This window comes from Camarhynchus parvulus, chromosome 7, assembly GCF_901933205.1.
Source record: "Camarhynchus parvulus chromosome 7, STF_HiC, whole genome shotgun sequence".
NCBI lineage: Eukaryota > Metazoa > Chordata > Aves > Passeriformes > Thraupidae > Camarhynchus > Camarhynchus parvulus.
Window position 1 is genome coordinate 9,913,791 of NC_044577.1, and position 20,230 is coordinate 9,934,020.

General features: G+C 40.0%; 1 protein-coding gene across 2 annotated transcripts in view; it reads right to left on the minus strand.

Moving 5' to 3' along the window:
* Nucleotides 1-19,572, minus strand: part of PGAP1 (post-GPI attachment to proteins inositol deacylase 1) — a 37,489-nt gene extending 17,917 nt beyond the window's left edge. For both annotated transcript variants that reach the window (XR_004060874.1, XM_030952004.1), the window contains exons 1-16: nucleotides 19,373-19,572; nucleotides 15,100-15,253; nucleotides 12,336-12,511; nucleotides 11,555-11,726; nucleotides 10,309-10,469; nucleotides 8,688-8,740; nucleotides 8,445-8,511; nucleotides 7,338-7,443; nucleotides 5,565-5,620; nucleotides 5,374-5,457; nucleotides 3,963-4,012; nucleotides 2,367-2,418; nucleotides 2,072-2,149; nucleotides 1,082-1,157; nucleotides 731-804; nucleotides 593-644 (exon numbers count right to left, since the gene is read on the minus strand). Coding sequence is in view for 1 of the 2 variants with exons in the window: in XM_030952004.1 (XP_030807864.1) it covers nucleotides 593-644; nucleotides 731-804; nucleotides 1,082-1,157; nucleotides 2,072-2,149; nucleotides 2,367-2,418; nucleotides 3,963-4,012; nucleotides 5,374-5,457; nucleotides 5,565-5,620; nucleotides 7,338-7,443; nucleotides 8,445-8,511; nucleotides 8,688-8,740; nucleotides 10,309-10,469; nucleotides 11,555-11,726; nucleotides 12,336-12,511; nucleotides 15,100-15,253; nucleotides 19,373-19,525 (1,564 nt within the window). In the remaining variant the exon portion in view is untranslated. The remainder of the gene's footprint in view (nucleotides 1-592; nucleotides 645-730; nucleotides 805-1,081; nucleotides 1,158-2,071; nucleotides 2,150-2,366; nucleotides 2,419-3,962; nucleotides 4,013-5,373; nucleotides 5,458-5,564; nucleotides 5,621-7,337; nucleotides 7,444-8,444; nucleotides 8,512-8,687; nucleotides 8,741-10,308; nucleotides 10,470-11,554; nucleotides 11,727-12,335; nucleotides 12,512-15,099; nucleotides 15,254-19,372) is intronic.
* Nucleotides 19,573-20,230: the final 658 nt, after the last annotated feature.

A 20,230-nucleotide genomic window follows, 5' to 3' on the forward strand; every position in this document is an offset into this window, starting at 1 on the left:
TACACAGAATCTCTGGGCTTGCAGTTACATTGCAATTGACATTGCAATGCAGATCAGAGCAGTTAGCAGCAAACAAAAATTACACGGTTAAGCTCAGGTTGTTACAGGACAAGACAGTGAGACATCAATGTTTAAAGGAAGAACAGTTATGAAAAGAGTTCTGCTTTTCAACATGAAACAAAACCTCAGTCTAATAAAATTCATCACTTTCTTTCTTTTGAAACAGGGTCCTTTAGCAACCCATCCTGTTTAAGCTTATGTAGCTCAACATTCAAATTTGAGTCCTGTTATCAGCAAATAAAAATCCTAGGCCAATGTGCTTTTCTCAAGAAACACTTTCACTATAAGGCAGAATCCTGATGGAAATTCAATTTCCCTTTGCTGGCAAATAAGAAAACAAACATTAAAAGACTAAGTCCTCATTTTTGTTGATCCATCCTTCTTTAAGTGGGAAGTGAGAGATATTAGCAGACACATTTGAACAGACCATAGCAGCATTGCCTCCTAAACTCCACTGCATGAGAAGACTTTAGTTTCTACAAATTTTCAACAATTTTAAAATAAATTTGTACTTCAGAAGACTTCTATTTACCTTTGAGTGACTGGCAGTGACTGTCTATATAAATTTTGAAAGCTTGATATATCTAGAACACAAAAAAGTAGAATTCACTCACTTTTCTCCAGACAAACAGTGGTTACATTACCTTAAAAACTTAAGTAGCATTCTTACTTGGTTAAAGTGCTGGAGCTGTACATTGTAAAGTAATCCAGTTGAATTTAAGAGAATTTTGCTTGAAGAAAACCCTGGAAAGGATACAATATTTTCACTTATTAGATAAAATTGTCTGAGAAGTCACTACATATTCAGATTCTTTATTTTCCAGGAGAATTACATACTTTCATATCTGTAAGTCTAAACTCGCACATTTCTTATTTCTTTGTTACTAACAAAAGCAGTGTTAGCTTTAGTGAAAAACAACCCCCAAAAACCTCCTGACCTGACATTTTTAGGCAAATTTATTATCCAAAGGTTAGTTATATTAGTTTTCCATTTTTTCCAAAAGCAATATGCTATACTTACCAAATGAAAAAAGATGTGTTACAGGGAGCTGGACTGTTCTGGAATCCTCTTTGAAGAATTCACAGCCCAAAGTATACTGCAATTCAAGATATTAGAAACAGATCTAAGCCAAAGCACAAGACTAGAAAGCCTTTGTACTCGCCAAATTACATTTCCCAAGTGATCTCTCCTCTATGTTTGCTTATGGGACATTGTGCATTGCTAATTTCACTGCGAGATGCCTCTGCCACAACTATCTGAAGATACACTCAGAGAAGAACATCACACTCACTTGTGCTGTGAATAACTTCTTGGCTCATGGATTAATATACCACAGACTCAGAGTCTGTATTTGTGTCACAGAAAGCAATGTCAGCTCTGGTTAGACTGGAAATTCCAATTCAGTACTCTGCCATTTCCAGGACTAACTGGAAAAGTCTGCCAGATCCAGGTGGGTAACACACCAAGCCTCCAAATGTCCTCTTACTGGGATCCTGAGAGCCCTTGATGCAAAGATATCCGTCTCATTTGTGAGACTCAAACTGTTAAACTGCACAACTCAGGCTACTACATCATTTGTGATTTAAGAGCTTGGAGAGCTATCTGACCTATGCTTCTCAGAACCCAGGTGTGCTGCCTTCCATTTTCTGTAATCTCTGCTAACCTGGCTAAGAGAAAATACTGTTCAAAGGTACGAACATTCAGGAAAACAATCAGAATACTAACAAATAAAGGAAAATTACCATCAGAATCTTCAATAAGAACTCTAAGAACTGATTTGAGAACCATGGCTTTGTACATGTTTCAAGTGTTGTTCATTGCCTTGTTGTTTGGTATTTTATCAGTGTTTCTGAGCTTACAGAAGCTACTTTCAAACCCACTACACTGTGGGTCTATGGTTTGTCACAGTAACTCAGCACATATTAAATATACTTCCTTTTCCTCCTGCCATAGCCCCTGAAAGTTATGAATACACTGAGCAAGCAATTTCTGAATGTTGTATTTTTTTACCTTATTGCCAACTGCAGGTGGTACCTGAATGACAATGTGGGACAAAGAAGGATAATCCAGAAGTTTCAGCATCACAACCTTGAAAAGAAAGCAAAAAAGAAAAAGAAAGAAGGAAGTAACAAAGCCATTACTGAACACACCCCTTAGCTTGCCCCTTGCCAGTTCCCAGTTGTTGACCCCTCTTCCTGTGGAATACAATCTGTCCCAATGCTCCAAACAGAACAGCTCCTTTCTCTATGACTTGCAACCACCCCCTGAAGCACCTCTCCCTCCTCCAAGTTAGGTTCACATTTACCTTGGTGGTTGGAAGTAACTCAGCTCTCCAGGATAAATCAGCAGCTTCCAGGCTGTAAAAATTAATGCACATTAAAGGATGAGCATATTCATTATGCAGGCCCAGCATTATGGCAGTGGATTAATAGACCAGTGGATTAATAGCTTCTCTCTCTCTCTGAATCAACATTTTAAATTGAGAAGAAATTTGGGTGTACTGCTACCACAGTAATTTATAAAACTGCAGGAATTTCAGATAGTGCAAATCTTATTTGTGCAACACCAAGCCAAGCAAATCTCCAACTCTCATACAGAGAACCTGCAGTATGTATTAGCCAGGCAGCTCAGACACAAAAAGAAAACTTTTCAGCAGCTAAAACTGCACTAGCATTGATTTATCATGCACTTTTATTAGCATCCATTAAACATCAAAATCACAAATTTTCCTATGAAAATGTCTGAAATAGATCATATAAATAAAAACAATTATTAGCTGTTAAACAGTATGCAGCGGTTTAAAATGTGTTCACACACTGAACTGTAACACATCCATTTGGTCACTTCAGGTTTTGATTTTTTGAATACCAGAATTCTGCTGTTTCTCTAAATAGTGTTCTTGACCTCAGGACAGTCCACAGCCAACCCACTATTGTTAGATGAGGTTTAAGTAGCAGTCCTGAACTAGTAATTTCATCACTTCATGCTGATCAAAGGTTCTACAAAGGAGCCACAGCCAACTTCTTGGATCAGGAAAAAGTAACTGTGACATTTGGCTCTCTGCTGGAGGCAAGACTCTGGCTGTACACCTCAGTGAAGCCAGAACAGATAAAAACTTTGCTAGTTCAATTGTGCCTGGAAGCTTTCCCTAATTTAAAGGGTAGATTGAGTTTATTTTACATATCTAAGCTAAGACAATGTTTTAAATCTATTTGGTAATGACTGTCATAAAAAATAACCACTTAACCACGCAACCCTTCTAGATACTTCAGATTTGCTACTGTCATATGAAAAGTAAGAAAGAAAGAGATGCTTTACTCCACTCTTTTGAAGGCTCTGTCTGACATTTGATGTCTCTGTCACAGGGTTCTAAAGAAACCGAATGCCAGAGTGGTTTAGTTTGAAAAGGACATTAAAAACCATCTAGTTCCAACATTTCTGCTGTGGACAGGGACACCCTCCACTAGAGCAGGTTACTCTGGACCCCATCCAACCTGGCCTGGAACATCTCCAGGGGTGGGACATCCACAGCCGCTATGGGGGAGCTGCTCCAGTGCCCCACCACCCTCACAGTGAACAACTTCTCCCCAATATCCAACCTAAACCTGCCCTGCCAGTTTAAAGCCACTACCCCCTGTTCTGCCACATCAAGCCCTTGTGAAAGGTCCCTCTCCAGCTCTTGCTATGAAGGTCAAAACCACAGCTCCCTGAAGAAGAATATCACCTATTTTAAGAAAAGCTATTCTTTCCTGTTTTCCTGGTGATATAGAAAGCATGAATTATTTACAATAATGATTTTACTTCCCAATCCCTTCCTACCAAGGATAATTTATATACTTTAAATTCAAACACAGCTTCACAAAACCCATTTGAATAAAGAACAGGAATTGTTCATACTCACCACATTGATGAATTAGTGTTCATGCAGCCATAAATCCAGCTACTTGTGTCCTGTAAAGTCAATACCATAAAATACTACATTAGCTAGGTGTGATTGCATTTATAAATACATTAAAAATACTGATTACTTCAAACAATGCAAGGGTTAAAACTGATGATAATTAAAGGACTGATTTCATAATCTTGCAATTATAATTGCAAGGACAGTAAGGTGAAGCTTTAGAGTGAATGGTGAGGGTTTCTAGGAACCATTTTACATAACTTCAATTTGCCACCCTTTATATGAATAAATACAAAGTTAAGCAAACAAGCTTTCATAAATTCTCTTTTAAAAATATCAATCTTGCATATCATGTTTAATCTCTTCTAACTAAAAGAAACATCTCAAGGTACTCTTTCAAGAAGTAGAGGAATACTGTAGATATTTAATGTTCTACTGCCCCATCCCTTGAGAATTTAAGTGTTCTGAAGCAACAGCACCATGATGCAGCTCTCAGACATTTGTTTGTTTTGTACCTCCCTCCTCCTCTCAAGCTGTGCTGGGCCTGTGTTTCAGACATTATAACAAGGGCAAAAGTTCTCCTATCAAAGGACAGCTAAGGTCACAACATACATGCAAACACTGAGGGTGCCACTGAGAAAGTTACAAAAGCACCAAGCACAGACACCTGCTGTTCACAGTGGTGGTATGAATGCCATCTTTGGCAAGGGGAGGAGTGGCAACAGGGACAGGCAGGATGAAACAGGAAAGCATCTCAATTTTCTTGCCACTCATGTAAAATACTTGATTCTGAAAAGTGTACTTATCCATCTTCAGTTTGCCAAGAGATTAAATTCATTCTTGTACAAAAAACTAAAAAAAAAAAATTGGCTGGATGTCTGTGCCTCAAGTTAAAAATACAAGAAATGCACATTATGGTGTTTCCTCTTCATATGAGACAACTGAGATGGTGCTGTCTCTTCATCTGTCTTCCATTCACTTTCTTTGCTTAGTGAAAAATCTCTGCAGCATTTCAGGCTCACTTAAATTTTATTATGGGAAAGCAAACCTATAAACAGCTTTCCCTAATTAGAAGTATGGCAAAAATACAGCAGCACTAAAAACAACTTCTTCCTTCAAAACCATCAAAACAGAACGGCACTAAATTAAAGGACGTGGTCATCTAGAGCTAAGCAGAAGAGTTGGAAACAAAACAGCTGAGGTTCAGGTGGCATTGAGGGTTTCAGATCTTGAATACTAAGTGTGGCATGCTAAAACAGGTAGTGCCTCTGACATCCATTAGGCTGTGATTGTAAATGGATGGCAGCAATTTCAACAGCTGCTCATTAATTGTCTTAAGACTGCAGCAAATGGAAATTAAAAATCACATCTTTATAAACAAATGCCAGACATTAAAGAAGTATTTTCTCACCAGCATACTATTTTCACAGTAAACATGACTGTACGATTTTCTGTGGCTTGCAAGAGGAAATGAGAAATATTTTCCATCAGAATCCTAAAAAAAAAAAAGCTCATTATTAAAATAAAAAAAACCTCAACCCCCCCCCAACAAAACAACCAAAATGAAAACATAAATACACAATGGGGAAAAATATTACTTACATTGTAAACTGAGTAAGTCCATTTTGAGGCTTTGACTGTAATCCAATTGAAAGCTCCTAAAAATAAATATTTCAGTATGCTGCACTGCAGGAACAATTATCCTTACATCCAAAACCTTGTATTTTACTGATCACCAAGGTCTTATCTCCTATCTATACACGGATATAAACCTTATGTGCTTTAATCAACACTGAGGATTGCTACTGCTTACAATTACATGCAACAGTTATCATCAGTTACACAGGAAACAATAAAGCCCTAGGATCCTGTTAGTAAATACTAATGGCAAAATAAAAACCCCATGGATCTTGAAACAAAATAAAGGCAACAAAACAAATAAACCAAATTATATTCATGTAATTATAGGGTGAGTGATTACTGATGAGATAACATTAGGAACAGCCCCAGTCTTTGTTCCTGTCAGCCTTTCAGAAAGTTAATACAGAAACTTGTGCAGAAGAACATCAGCAAAGTGAATAACACACAAAAAACCAGGAGCAGTTTAAAGATATGGCTAGGGAAAAGAGTAAGGCAATAATGAAGAGCTCAGAGTACAAACAATGCAAATTGTCATGCAAAGAGGTTGTATCTTTCTTCTATTTAAGGAGAGTAACAAATTCATGACAGAAATTCAGCTAATGTCAAGAGGTCACCACAAATAGGAAGACAGAAACATGAAATCCAATTTAAACCAATTTTTCTTATAGCTAAAAACTGACCCAAAAAAAGGCAATCCTCCCAAACTATCAGTTTCACAACCTCTCTGGGCACCTGTTCTAGTGTTTTGACCACTTTCCTAGTGAAATATTTTTTCCTAATACCTCATCAGAATGTCTTTTGTTACAACATGATTTCTACTGCCAATTGTGCTATCACTGTAAACCCCTAAGAAAAATCTAACTTCACCTTCTATTCAATTCTTCATTAGGAAGTTGAAAACAGCAACACGATCCCCCTCAGCATTTTCTTCAGGGTGAAAATCCTCAGTTCACTCAGCCTCCTTCCCCCATTTCCTGTGCCCAGGAGCTGCCCATTTTGGTGGTTTTTTGCTCCACCCTCATTTCAGAGATGCCAATGCATGAATGCTTTCATGTAAGAGGGTGCCCAAAACTGGGGCCAAAGTACAAGCTACACTGGTACTTCTACAATGTCTTACACTGAGAGCATTCCTGAAATAAAATGGTTTGTGTAAAACAGTTCAGTCCACTCCAGCAAAATAAAGCTTTGCCCTACAAAAGCTGTGTTTAGTCCTTCAGACTCCATGCAGTCAAAATCTCTCACTTTTAACTCTGCATCCTTAGGAAGGAACTTTACAAGGAACCCCTTAGTGAACAGTTCATTTCACCCTGCCATGTCATGGGAAAAAATGACTGATGGAGCAGGTCTGAACATTCAGGATTTCCATGAGCAGCACAAAACTACCACAGTGGCTCTGCAACAGCCATCCAATCCCTCTTGCAACCACTGCATATAAGACTGCCCTTCTGACATCCAGCAATTCCCAGTTTCTGGGATTTCCTACTGGACAACCTGGTGTAAATATGAGTCCTCAGAATCTGAGCTATAGAAAAGTGACAGATTTTTGCACCCACCCTTGTTAACCAATTTAATATCAAAACCAAATAAAAGCAGATTGTTTAGGCCTATAACCTGTATATTATTTTGGTTTGCCTGAAGGAGGACAAAGGGTATTCTGAAAACTTATTAGTGAGAAGATTAATCATTAACAAAGCATCCTATTTGAATCCTATTCAAAAGAAAACTGCTGCTCACCTGTGAGGTGTGTAAAAGCTTCAGGATTTTCCTCATACATTTTTGCAGGGTGTCTCACAAAGTGGTGATTCAGTACAGACATTCTCTTCTTTGGATCCTCAGTTATCTAAAACAATAGCACATGATCAATTTTTTACTAATTTGTGGGGGAAGGCAGCAGAGATTGTTAGAAGTCATTGAGCCCTTTCTGTTCTGAATTCGATACTCTGAAGTGCCATCAACAGTCAACCACTGTAATACAGCAAATCACATTATAAAGCACAGCCAAAACTTTCAGGAGTTTTACATTCTCACCTACTCATAACCCCAGGAAAGCATTCCATTAAACTTTCTTTATAGACACACATGCATTCTTCTTGAAATGACACTTAGGCCAGAGCTTAAGAAAAATTCTCACATTTAGGCTAATCTGAGCTCTCATTTCCAGCTGTACAGCCACACTGGAAATCACTTTTGTTTGGGATTTTGGCTGGCATTTTTGTTTGTTTGATCAGTTTGGTTTTGCTTTTTCCAAATAAGCCTTCCAGGACTAATTTTCATCTCTTCCACTTTCCAAAACTGTGGCCACTACAACTGATTTCTGAAAAGTTTTACCCTCTAGCACAGTCAGAAATGCAGAACTGTGCTGCTCTTTTTGTCTCTCTAAATCACACAATAAAATAAGTACACATGAAAAACTAGAGGAGTCTGTCCCAGACAGCCTCAGAAGGAACATCTAAAATCCTTCCTCCTGTGTCTGGGGCTCTGCTCTTATGTACACATTGAGAGGTCAAATTCACAGTTACAGATCTAACAAAATTTGTTTATCCTGGTGCAAGGTCAGCTGAACCTGCTGCTTTGTGGTAGAAATGTTCAGCCCACAGCTCAGCTATAAAGCATCAAGCAGTCAATAAGGGAAACTGAGCTAACACCTTATTTCTGACTCTTTGGTCCAACAACACAAAGGGATTTCTCAGTTACTGGTACAAAATGGAAACTTCTCAGCGTGACTTAGAATAATCAAGAAAGAGCTTTCTGTAAAACAGGGAGATTTTTCTCCTGATTAAATATTCTTGAGTGGAAGAAGAAAGTGTGATGGGTAAATATAGAGAGATCACATATACAGACCTGCCTTGTGTTTTCATCTATGAGATCAAAAAAAGCTCTGATGGTAGCCAGGATCAGTTCTTTGCACCTAAAAGACGGAATAAAGAAAATTAAATCTAGAAAGGCAAGATCCAAGGTGACAAAATTGGTCAGAAGAGACTTCACCATAATATGAAAGTGAAGTTAAATTATGGTAGAAAGTGCTAACAGTGGAGAAGAGAGCTATGCACAGTCAGTCAATGAACCTTTGTTCCATTCTCTTACCACACTATGGAGAGATGGTCAGTTGAGGCCCAAGCTCTAGGCACAGCTGAGCTCTGTTTGGGTGAAGAAAACCATTAAGCTTTGTTAGTACTCAACATTCTAAAATTATATGGAAAACTTTCCCCTCCTTATTTAAACATATTTGCACAATAATTAAAAAGAACAGCCTTTATCTTAAGAGTTTCAGGGCATACGGTGCAACAGAATGACTTCTTCAGTCACCCATCTTGCAAGCACTGAAGCACGTGCGAGATGGAAACGATAAAACAAAATTACCAAACTATCTATGTTAGCTAGCAGAGACTAGGGGTGAAAGGGCAGAAAATGGAGAGGAGGAAACTTACCAAAAATTTCTTCAAAGACTGCTTCTATGACTAATCTTACTATTTTAATAACTGATCCTGGCACATGAGAATAGCAGCATGCCAATGAAAGCTGTTCTTGAGAAACCAAGGGCATCCTCAACAGCAAGAACCATCAGAACACCACAAAGAAAGTCTGGTCAGTCTGAAGCTATTGCTTGCTTTAAATGGATTTAATGTATTACATTTTAGGGACTAACACTATCTAAAAAACCTCCCACAAATGGAGCTCATCAACCTATTGCTCAACGTGAATCAAATAAACTATGAACTATTAATGCATCATTGGGAAGAAAAAAACAAACTGAACAATAGCAACCACAACATAACCTCCAAAACAAACCAAACAAAAACCAGAAAGAACTGGTACCACTACTCAGGAAATCTCATGCAAAGCTCTGGTCACCAACACTCAAGAGAAATGAAAGTAGAGCAGATGCAGAGAAGGGTTACTAGGACAAAGGGAATGCAGAGTTAATCCTCTTAGGCTAGCAGGATCTGAGCTGAGCCTATTTATAGACAGCTTTCTGTACAGCACACAGGGAGGTAAACACCAAGGGGATGACAGCTATTTCATACAGCATTTTAAGCAGATGTCAGAAGAAAGGCATTAAAAAACTGGCTTCTGCAGTAAATGGAAGTTGGAAATTACAAGTTTTCCACCTCCTTGTGTTTTCCAGCTTCTCCATTGTCCATGTAGGGAACAAGTTGATGGAGATGGGATGGAACAACAAACCTAAATACTTCCTGATGACCCTTGCTTAATTTTGAAAGGATAGCTGCCTCAAAAAGCAGAAAATTGGACTTGATGATCCTCTACATCCTTTCTATTCCTAATTTCTTTGAAAAACAACAAATACAAAAAGAAGGTGCTATGCCAGAGCTCTCTTTTATAACAGAAAACTCTACTTCTATACTACACACTCACCTTTCTCTATATATACATCTCTTGCAAAAACACAGGGAAATAAAACCTGAGCTCTGGAACTAAGAAGTGCAAGCAGGTGGTAAGAAGGAACAGTACCAAGTGATAGATGATTCCAATCAGTGCCACACATACTCCTCCAGTGGAGGCTCATTTAGACTACATCAACTATTTTTGATTTTATAACCATACAGTATCCATCTAGTGTTTGAACATGCAGTATTTTCATATTTATTGACACTATGCTGCCCATATAGACACTGATACATGCATTACATTAATAACTATCTAACACAGTTCCATGCAAAACCAAAAAAACAGTTTGCTTTTTTACCACAACAGATAAGGCACTGTCATGTTGACTCAATCTTGGTAGAAAAGCCAGTCCTGAACGAACTTGGTAATCTCTGAATCCTCCCGCCACAGAAAGGGTAGTTAAATTTCTTAAATCTTGGGCCTTTAGAATCCAATGATTGTTTACAGCTGTATAAAAATCTATAAAATATATTAAAATCAATCACCATTTTCCCATAAGCCTATTTGATATACAAAAATAAAAAGCTATACAAACATTAACTAAGAGTTTCTGTAAGCCCCTTGGGAGACATTTGAGCTCTGATTATCACTTTTCATTCATGTGAGAGAGGAAAATTTTTGTTTTAACCCAAAGAGGTAGCAGTTAGGAAAGACAAATACATGTTCTTTATCAGCTGAGCACATATATTGTTAGAGTAGCAATCCATAGGTTTATGTGAAGGACAGACAGAGATTTACTTGAAGTCCAGAAACAGTCAGTAAGGAAGAAACATTGCACTGAAATCAGCTGTAGGATGGAGAATTAATACAAGCACAATAAATCAATTCCAGCAGCTAAAGATAATTCATTCCTCTTGGGTGTCACAGAGAACAATGAAAATTAATGTCTGTCCCCTTTCCTTCAACAATTCCCTCAGTATCTCCATGTAGCAGCACAAATACCACAAAACATATATTTAATCAGTATAGCTTAACCAAATCTAGCTTTTCAGGAAGTGTATAGAACATGTGTAATGATTATGCTTCATTTCTTTGCCATGCTTATTTAGGTGAGGGAAAATATGATCTTTTTTGTAAATATTTTAAATACGTAATTACATCTATATTTATACTGTCACTTGTACAACCTTTGGGTATGAAAATCATGAAATTTATCACCTTTTACAGAACTAACACTATCTCATTCAATAAAGATAAAAGTCATTACAGAGGTCAAGTTTCAAAAGAGGAGAAAAAAAAGAAAGAAAATACGTCATTCACTGGAAAGCTTACAAATTTAGTAACATGCCCTGCAACTTATTAAATTACAGATTATTGAGAGCTCCAGGCCTCACAGAGAAACTCAAGTCCACATAATCCATTCTATATGACACTTGACTTTCTCTGATTATCCTGGCACCCTCAACTACCTGAGTAACAAAGGAACAGATCCACTACAGTAAATAAAGCAGCACATTCTGCTGTTGATTTGCAACAATCTCCCCACCACAGCTTGAGAGGATCAATAAATAAATACCATGTGGTTAGACAAAAGCAATACTCACCAGTAAGATATCTGTCTAAAGGCATTACAGGTGCAATGTGAGGTGTGGCTTGTGTAATGAGCAGGTTTATGAGTTCAGGCTTAAAATTCTTCAGAGTGAGCAATGCTCTTGCAACAAGACCACCCATGGAATGCCCAACTATTGCCACACTGCTCGGTGCAAATTCTCGATCCTTCAGCAAAGAGCAATCAGACACATCAGAAACAGATTTGACATTGAACTGTTCTTATCAGCTGTAGATTCTCCCCCCACAATTAACTTATGGTCTTCAAAGACAACATGAATTAGCATCAACTTAACAAGCTTACAAATTCAATAAAAATGTACTTGCTGTCTCATGAAAATGTGCTTAATATGAATTATCCAGCTCAAAAGGAAATACTGTATAGCCTGTGTAAGCTTAGTAAACTTAAGCTGATTTTAATTTCTGAAACTTTTAGGAACAGAGGACATTGAAAAACTTTCCCAGAGAAAACGTGATGTAAGGCAATGCCATATGAATATTTTAGTAAACTACAGATATTTACATCTCTACTAGAAAAAGACATCCATTGTGCACAGAAGTATTTATTTAGAAACACAACACTGAACCTCCTTAAAGCTCTGGGATTGTCCCAAGTACTAAAAATCCGTTAAAGAAAAGTAATTCTCTATTATATTATTATCACCTTCAAAAAGTCTCCCTCTCCTACTCCTCACTCCTCAGTTTTGCAGCAGGAAAGGCAGCCCAGAATTCCATTCCCAAAGGGAAGTGCACTACTCAGCACATGGCACTACTTACCTTGTACAACTTAAGGATTACTTTGATGCACTCATGCACAAACTTGGTCTGTCGTTGCAGGCTACCACCATACAATGCAACCAACTCCTCATTAAAGTTGACACTGAAGAAATTAAAATGATACTTGAAGTCAACATCTTCTGCTTTTCTAAGTGCAATGGAGCCAAGAGAACGTACTAGAAAAAGAAACCACATCAATTACAACAGTGCAACAGTCACTGCTTAGCATCACTTTAGCAGAAGAACACATAAATACGTAACCAATTAAGAAACAAATATATTAAATACATTGTTCACCTCAAGTCATTTATAAAAGATATTCTAAACCAAACCATTTCTTTTCAGCTTACTGCTGACAACAGAGATATTTTATGTTAGGTTTATACAAGCATCATGTTCCTCCACCTTAGGGCTGCTTTTCTCATCTCATTTGCACCTTCTTAGTGCCGCCAGGAGAAGAAGGCATTCTTGTTCCAACTGTAGAGGCAGTCCTACTGCTAGGCTTTTCTAAAACTCCTTTGAAGGCCATCATCTAAGAAAACATTCCCAAATACAACTAAGATAAGTATGGGGGACTGCAAAACCAAACCCTAAAGGACACTTGTTCATCTAAAACCTTGAGTGAGAAAATGTTCACTTTACTAGGTCTTGCTTCTGACCTGTCTTCCCTGTCTAACCCTGGCTACTGCTCAATTCAGCCTTTTGTGTGCAGAATTGTCCCCAAGTTTCCATGGAGACAATGCAGGATGGGAACAATAACAGCTGCAAATAAGAAGGCATGGTATCAGAAAATAAAAGAGAGAGTCCCAAAAGTACCTATATAAAATAACAAATGATGGTCATAAAGGTCTGCTCAAACCCAGCACACAGGATTCTCCCAGAGTACAGGTTGAGCGAACAGCAGAACCCTCCTTCTCACATTGTCTTTTACTCAAAGTCTGAATTTTGTACATTTTACAAATTTCATTTTAGTGCCCATGAAAGATGATGAATTAATATTTCAAAAATGCCTGTAACCACATCAAAAACTCCTGAAGGTGGGTTGTGAGTGAGCCTCTTCTTTCAAGTGAACGGACAAGAGGAAATGGCCTCAAGTTGCACCAGGGGAGATTTATATTGGATCTTAGGAAATGTTTCTTCCCCAAAAGGGTGGTCAGACATTGCTGCCCAAGGTGGAGTTGCCATCCCTGGAGGCATTTAAAACCTGTGTAGATGTGGCACTCAGGGACATGGCTTAGTGGTGGGCTTGGCTGGATTAATGCTTGCATTCCATGATGTTAAAGGTCCTTTCCAGCCTAAATGGTTCTATGAAGGTAACAAGGTCAGCAAAGGCAGCAACAGCCCCTGTCTTCATTGTTCAGCAAATAGAAATATATTTTAAACAACTAAGAAAATTACAATAGCAACACCTTCTCTGCTCATCTAGGCATCAGAATAAAACTGTGTTACCTCACAATAAATTCTGAACAAAGTAAGAATTATTATGAATTAATTTTAACAAAAGTTTTGCAAAATGCACAGATGACGTATTGCCAGTCTCCCTAAATCCATTCCAAAAAGAACATTACTAAAATATTTATTGTTCCTATAGCATGGATTACTTCTACTCACCTAGTAAGTTTGTTTTTCAGATATTTCCTTTTGATTCCTAAAATGCCCTGAGAGTACCATTCTATTTTCTGCATAGTGATGTACAGCTGTGTGTTTAGAGACAGCATTAATTCACAGATTTGCAATATTTGATGCACAGCCACAAAAGTCCATATGGCACGTCTCATAATCATTATGTTTGTAATCTTCTTTGGATGCTATTGTGCCTGGAAGTTTCTATGGGTTTTCAGAACCTACTAATTGGTAAAATATTTTATACTGTTATAAGCTAAGCAAGTACATTCTCAAAAAAGCCCAGCTCTCTAAAGGTTCCCCAAAATCAGGTAATTTAATCATCAAGTTTAGTGCTAATATAGGAAAAATTATCACAGTAAGAAATCAGGGCTCAGACTATGCTGGTTTTCCCCCCCCACACATCCATTTTCTAACATCATGAGAGTGTTATTTACTGTTTCAGAGCACATTTTAGGGAACAAAAATAACAGTCTGGCAAACCCAGACTGGAAGGAATAGCAGGTACCAAAGTAAACATTGAAACACAAAACTTCATGTACAATTAGCTTTGGTATTCAGAAAAATAAAAATGCTTTAAAATGATTACTGCTTTCCATTTGGAGTCTGGAAATGTAAGAGGGTAAACAAAAGAGGTTGTGTGTAAAGTGGGAAGCCAATGTTAAGGAAAAAACACCACAATAAAAAGATGTAGGGAATAATGAAACTAGAGGGCAAGCTTAGATGAATTTCTATAGCATGTAATTCTTTTACATCACAGATGACAGATGGTTCAGTTTCTCCTAATCAAATTCAGGTCATGTTTTATTTGGCACTAACTGCACTAAACATTGTTCAAATCAAAACCAACTAGATGTTTGCAATCAAAAGTACAGCAAGGGTGCAGTGCTGCCAGAGTATAAACTCCATAAACTGTACTGTTTCTGGCTTTCAAAAGCCTTGCTGCTCCAGAGAAATATTACAGCTTAGCCATTTGACTGATTTCAAACAAAAATCATGTATCTTGACTGTTTGGAATTAAACAGACTAGTATGATCAACCATTATGACTCTGTCTGACATTACTTCAAACAGAAAACTACCAAATGCACAAATCTGAGAGCTTGTTTTGTAACAAAGCTATAACTCAGCTAAACACTTACCTTGTTTGTAACTGCCAGCATTCCCAGGCAGAAAAAGAACTGGAATTCCTGTCAGTAGGAGATTTTTGTTTTCTTCAGCATAGTTCCCTTCCCCATAGAGATACAGCTCATATGCTGGGTATCGTCTGGCTGTTTTCTTGGGTAATTTTATTTTCTATTGAAAAAGTTAAAAAGAAAACAAAGATCTTGTTTATAGAGTTACAAACAGGAAAATACAGTGGCTGTCCAGCCATTTAAATGATCTGGCATATGTGGTTTTATTTTTATGGCTGAAGAAATCAGCCATATAAATATTCTTTACAGTCTAAAGAATACAGAATGAAAAACTGGGTTTGGCTTTAAAAAAAAACTGATTTAAAATGGAATATCAAACAAACTGTTTAATAAATATTACTGGGCATAACGAATGGCTGCAGTTACTCTAAACAGCGAGTAACTGCAACTAGCTTTGAAACAAACTACAAATGAATGCAATTATGTATCTATCAAAGCTGCACATTCAAAAAGTAAATCCAGCCTTATAACACAGGTGGGGGAAAGGGAAAAGGCATGTCAAGACCCCACCAATTCTCCCAGGAGAGGAGCAGCTGAGAGCAGAAACTGGGGCACAAGAGCAATGCTAACTATTCCTGCTGCGCTGGAATGGCTCTGGAACCCTTCCCAAGGCCATGGATGGATCCCAGCACAGGATCCAACAGCCAGACCCGGAGAGCAGTGGGATGTGGGTGACTGTCAAGTACCACCTGCTAGCTCAGGGTAACTGCAGCTCTCGTGGGAATTCTCTTGGCTGATTTAACAGAGATGTCACCTGCAGTGGAGTTTAAACAACAGCAGTCACCACCTCAAACAGCTCAGCAGGAAAGACAAAGCCCTGGTCCTCTGAGGCTTTTTCTGTTTCCTTTCCAGAGCTGGGTTTGTGGTCTGACAAAGTGCCTGGCTCTGGAACACCTCAGTCTAACACCCACGTCAGGTGTCACTCAACAAAAACAATAACCCCCTAACCTAGCACACATGTGATTCAGAGGATTAGGATCCCCAAAGAGAAAAGAACAAAATCTCTTTGATCCCAAGGGCTAGGTAAGGATTAATCTCACACCAGTAAGTCAATCTCTTAGAGTCATATGGCACTGTCTTAATTAAACATGTTCTTGTTTACTACTATCTTGGTTTAACACCTGTATAGAGGCTGGTTGGTTTATAATTCTGAGTTTCTAAGATACAGATTTTTAAAACTTTCATGAGCACAAATACACTCATTCCAATATTTGATTGATTATGTTACAAGTATATAACAGTTGTGAGAAAAATAAGATAATACAAAGATACATGTATTAAGGTATAATTTCTATTTTAAGGAAACACTTCTACAGAACAAGGTCAAGACTAAACTCAGTTTTGCATCAGAAATCTCCTGTAAAGTCTCTCTTAATTGCTTCCATGAAACAGAAGCATCTGTAATTCAAATCATTTACTGTTTTCTCTCAGCTGCATCTACCATAAAGGTGATTTAGCTTTAATTCTGTGCCCCCACACTCCTTCCCTTCCCCTGTTCTTGTCTATCTCTGCTCAGCTAATGACTTTTCTTTCCCCCTTGGCCTTCAAAGTTGCTGGTATACTGGTTATCTGCAAACTATTTTAATGATGTTTTTATTAATATATATATATATATAAGCTCTATTCTATGAGATATAGCTATGTGTGTGTATTATTTACAATATTTTCATTATTTTGATTCATCAACGCAATAAAGAGTGTGAGTTAAATTCTTTCACTGAGAAGAAGAAAATTTAAGCTTCATTCAGGGCTTATCTTCAGATCATCCTTTGGTCTTTTCCCTTTCCTCATCATCCTGCCTTTCCAGCTTCACTCACCTCACTGTCCCATTCTCATTCCTTTCTGCTGCTCCTTTTGGAAAGGCTTTCAAAATTATGCAAAAAAAACCTTCAGCAGTTCCCATTACTAAACTCAGAGTGTCACCAAGATGTGCTTATATGACTTCCTGACAGATCAAATCAACTGTTCATCCACAGAAACTTCCTGGTTCATTGTCTTCTCAAAAACTTTTATGGAACATAAAATTAACATGCAGTTCTTCCTTGGGGCATTGTCAAACACAAAAACCCACACAACCCATGAGAATTGTGCTGTCAAAATACTGGGGGGTTGGTTTTTTTTTTTTTTTTTGGTAAATCACAGTTTTTAAATATTATAACAAAGTGGCAATGTATAACTCCAAAGGGAAAGAGACATTCATGTTCCTTGACAGTGGGTTTAAACTGTGAATTCCCAAGACACTGCTTATGCAATCAGTTGTAGCAAGCTACAGCAACTTTTTACAATGTCAGTGCAGGTTTGGTTTTTCACCCTGGTTCTGTAAGAAATTAGGTTTATGTGAACAAGTCCTCATTACTAACTTCTGAATCTCTTACCAAGTACAGCTGAACAGGGCAAGGGCAGGTTAAATTCAAACACTGCAATTCTAAAACTCACGCAAAAAAAGATGATCAATTGCTAGGCAGACTGTGAGCTAATCCAAACAGATGGGCAAAAAAGAAATTAAACTTCTTGTTTAGCCGCTCAAGCATTTATCTGTTTTGTAACGTGACACCAACCCGGAAGCAAGGACAGGTACCTCCCACCGAAACTCCCACCCTGGCGTTTCCAGTGAAGGCGGCACCACACACACAGCAGACACCTCCAACAATAAAAAGCTACGTGTAAAGTACAACACCTTACCAAATCCAAACCAATTCACAATTTGCCCCCCAGCGCAAAGTCCTGCTTTCTGCACGGTGAAGGTGATTACACAGGAAGCAGTAATTCCAGAGGGCAATACAGCCAGGTGTGACTTGCATCTCCTGCATGGAACTACTGCTCACGTTTAAGCCTTGCATCCCACCTAAAGATGCCTGAGTTTAAGCCCTTACATAATGAGTAAACACAAAAGATGTGGTGGCAGACAAGAGTTTCAGGCACCCGCCAATACCATCACACGGATTTTGCCAGTAACTTTCTGTTGGTTGGCTGCAGATTGAAGCTGAAGTAGGTTCTGGCTGCCAGGAGATCTCAAAGCTTGCTGCGCAGTATTTAAGTACTTATAACTGCTTAAACGAATTTGTTCTACAGCACTGACAAAACAATCCCTGTAGCCATACCAGCTTCCTCTTTTGTAGGCTAAGATGGCTATATCAGGGTTAGGAAATGAAGGTTACTAGACCCAAAAATTAACTTTCTGCTTCATTACGAATTTAGACACAGAAGTTTTGCTTTTGATCTTCTTTACTCTGCAAGCCAGCTTGCAACCTACTTCTGAACTGTGTTTTTTAGAATAATTACTATTTTTTCCAACATTTCCAATTAGATCTCAGATAATGAAAAATGAATGTTAAGAGTCAACCAATTATGCTTTTAATAAGAGAGAAAATGCTGTAGTATTTACTACTAACAAAAAGAGAAATAGTTTTCTAACAACTGCAGCATTAGCAGCGAACTTACAAATATGCATTTATGTCCTGCCACTACTAAGCCAGAATAGTGTGTGGAAAACATCAATTCTCTCAAACTGATCCCAGGTTTTCAAAGAGACTTCTACAAGGCTATTAGCAAAACAAGAGGGACCTCAGAGGGATTTACAAGCTCTCCCATGAACATTGTGGGACACGCCACCTCCAAAGTGCTCACCGATTAGACTTTGCACCACTGTTCACCACCTTGAGAGATACACCAACAGTCAGGGCTCAGTTCTGTGCTTTTCTGACACGCTGGTTACTCCTCACTAGGAAGTCACGAGAAGAGCCATGAAGTGCAAGGCTCGGCCTCCTGGGCACTGCCAGCGCTGGCACAGGAGCTGGCCCAGCCCCTTCCTCGGCCAACACCCGCGTGAAACCCAACATCCTGGGTTTCAAAGAGCCACTCGGAGCTCCAGGCATCGGCAGCTCCGACCGCGGGCAGGTTTTGCACGGCTGCAGCACGAAGCGCCCCGCAGGGTTACAGGTGGGCGGCTCTGCCACCGCCCTGTCCCCCCGCGGGGCACTGCCACACGACGCGGGCACAGCAGCGCGTCCTGCCAGCCCGGCCCCGCTCCCGCCCAGCTGCCCGTGCCCCATTTACCGCCCTCCGCTCCAGCACGGCGGCGAGCCCCGAGTTCGGGGCTGTTCTCCCTCCCCGGGGAAGCTGCGCCTCAGGCTGCCGGCTCCGGGCTCCGGCCAAGGCGGGGCGGGCGGCACCGCCCCGGGAGCGGCAGGTCCCACCTGTTACACCCCGCCGCACTCACCTGGTACTCGGGGTACTCGTACATGTAGGTCATGCTGCACCGGTTCTCCTCATACAGGAACATCACGTCCCGCACGCCCAGCAGCACCAGGGCCGCCAGCGCCCCGTAGAAGAGCGCGGCCAGCGCGGGCAGCCGGCGGCCCGCCCGCCCCATGGCGCCCCGCGGAGCGGAGCGCTGCTCCCCGTGCACACGGGCACGGCGGGGCGGGGCGGGGCGGGGCGGGAGCGCCGCGCCCGGGAGGCGGAGCGGGAGGGCGGCCGGGCTGGCGCCTCAACCTGGCCGCCGCCGGCGCCAGGGGGCGGCCGCCATGTTGGGGAGGTCGGGCGGCCGCCGGGCCGAGGGGCCCGCCCGCCATGTCGCGGCTGGCGGCGGAGGCGTGTCCGCCATGATGGGGAGGGCGTCGCGCCGGGGCCGTGAGGGGGCGCGGCCGCTCAGCCCCGCAGCGCTCGGGCGGGCCCGGGGGCACAGCCAGAAAATAAACCCCGCCGGGCACGGACCCTTTGTTTGTTTGCTTTAATTCGGGTTACTTTTAACACCTTACTTTCGCTGTCTTTAAGCTGTCTGGTCCATTTTAGTCCCTGTGGGACTGCTGCCCCAGCCGGCTGCAGGGCACACCCAGCGGGTGGGGCTCACCAGGGAAAACAGTAAAGTATTTAATGACTGAGCAAAGAAAAAAAAATTACTATGGTGGTTTATTTTCTTCCCCCACCTTCTCCGAATCTACAGAGAAAGCAAAATCAGCTTTCTGGGGCAAGGGGTATTTACATATTAGGGAAGTAGGAAATAGTTGCATTTTCATCTTCACTGAGAAATACTTAAGTCTCCCCGGCTCCCCCAAAAGAAACAAAATTTACTCAG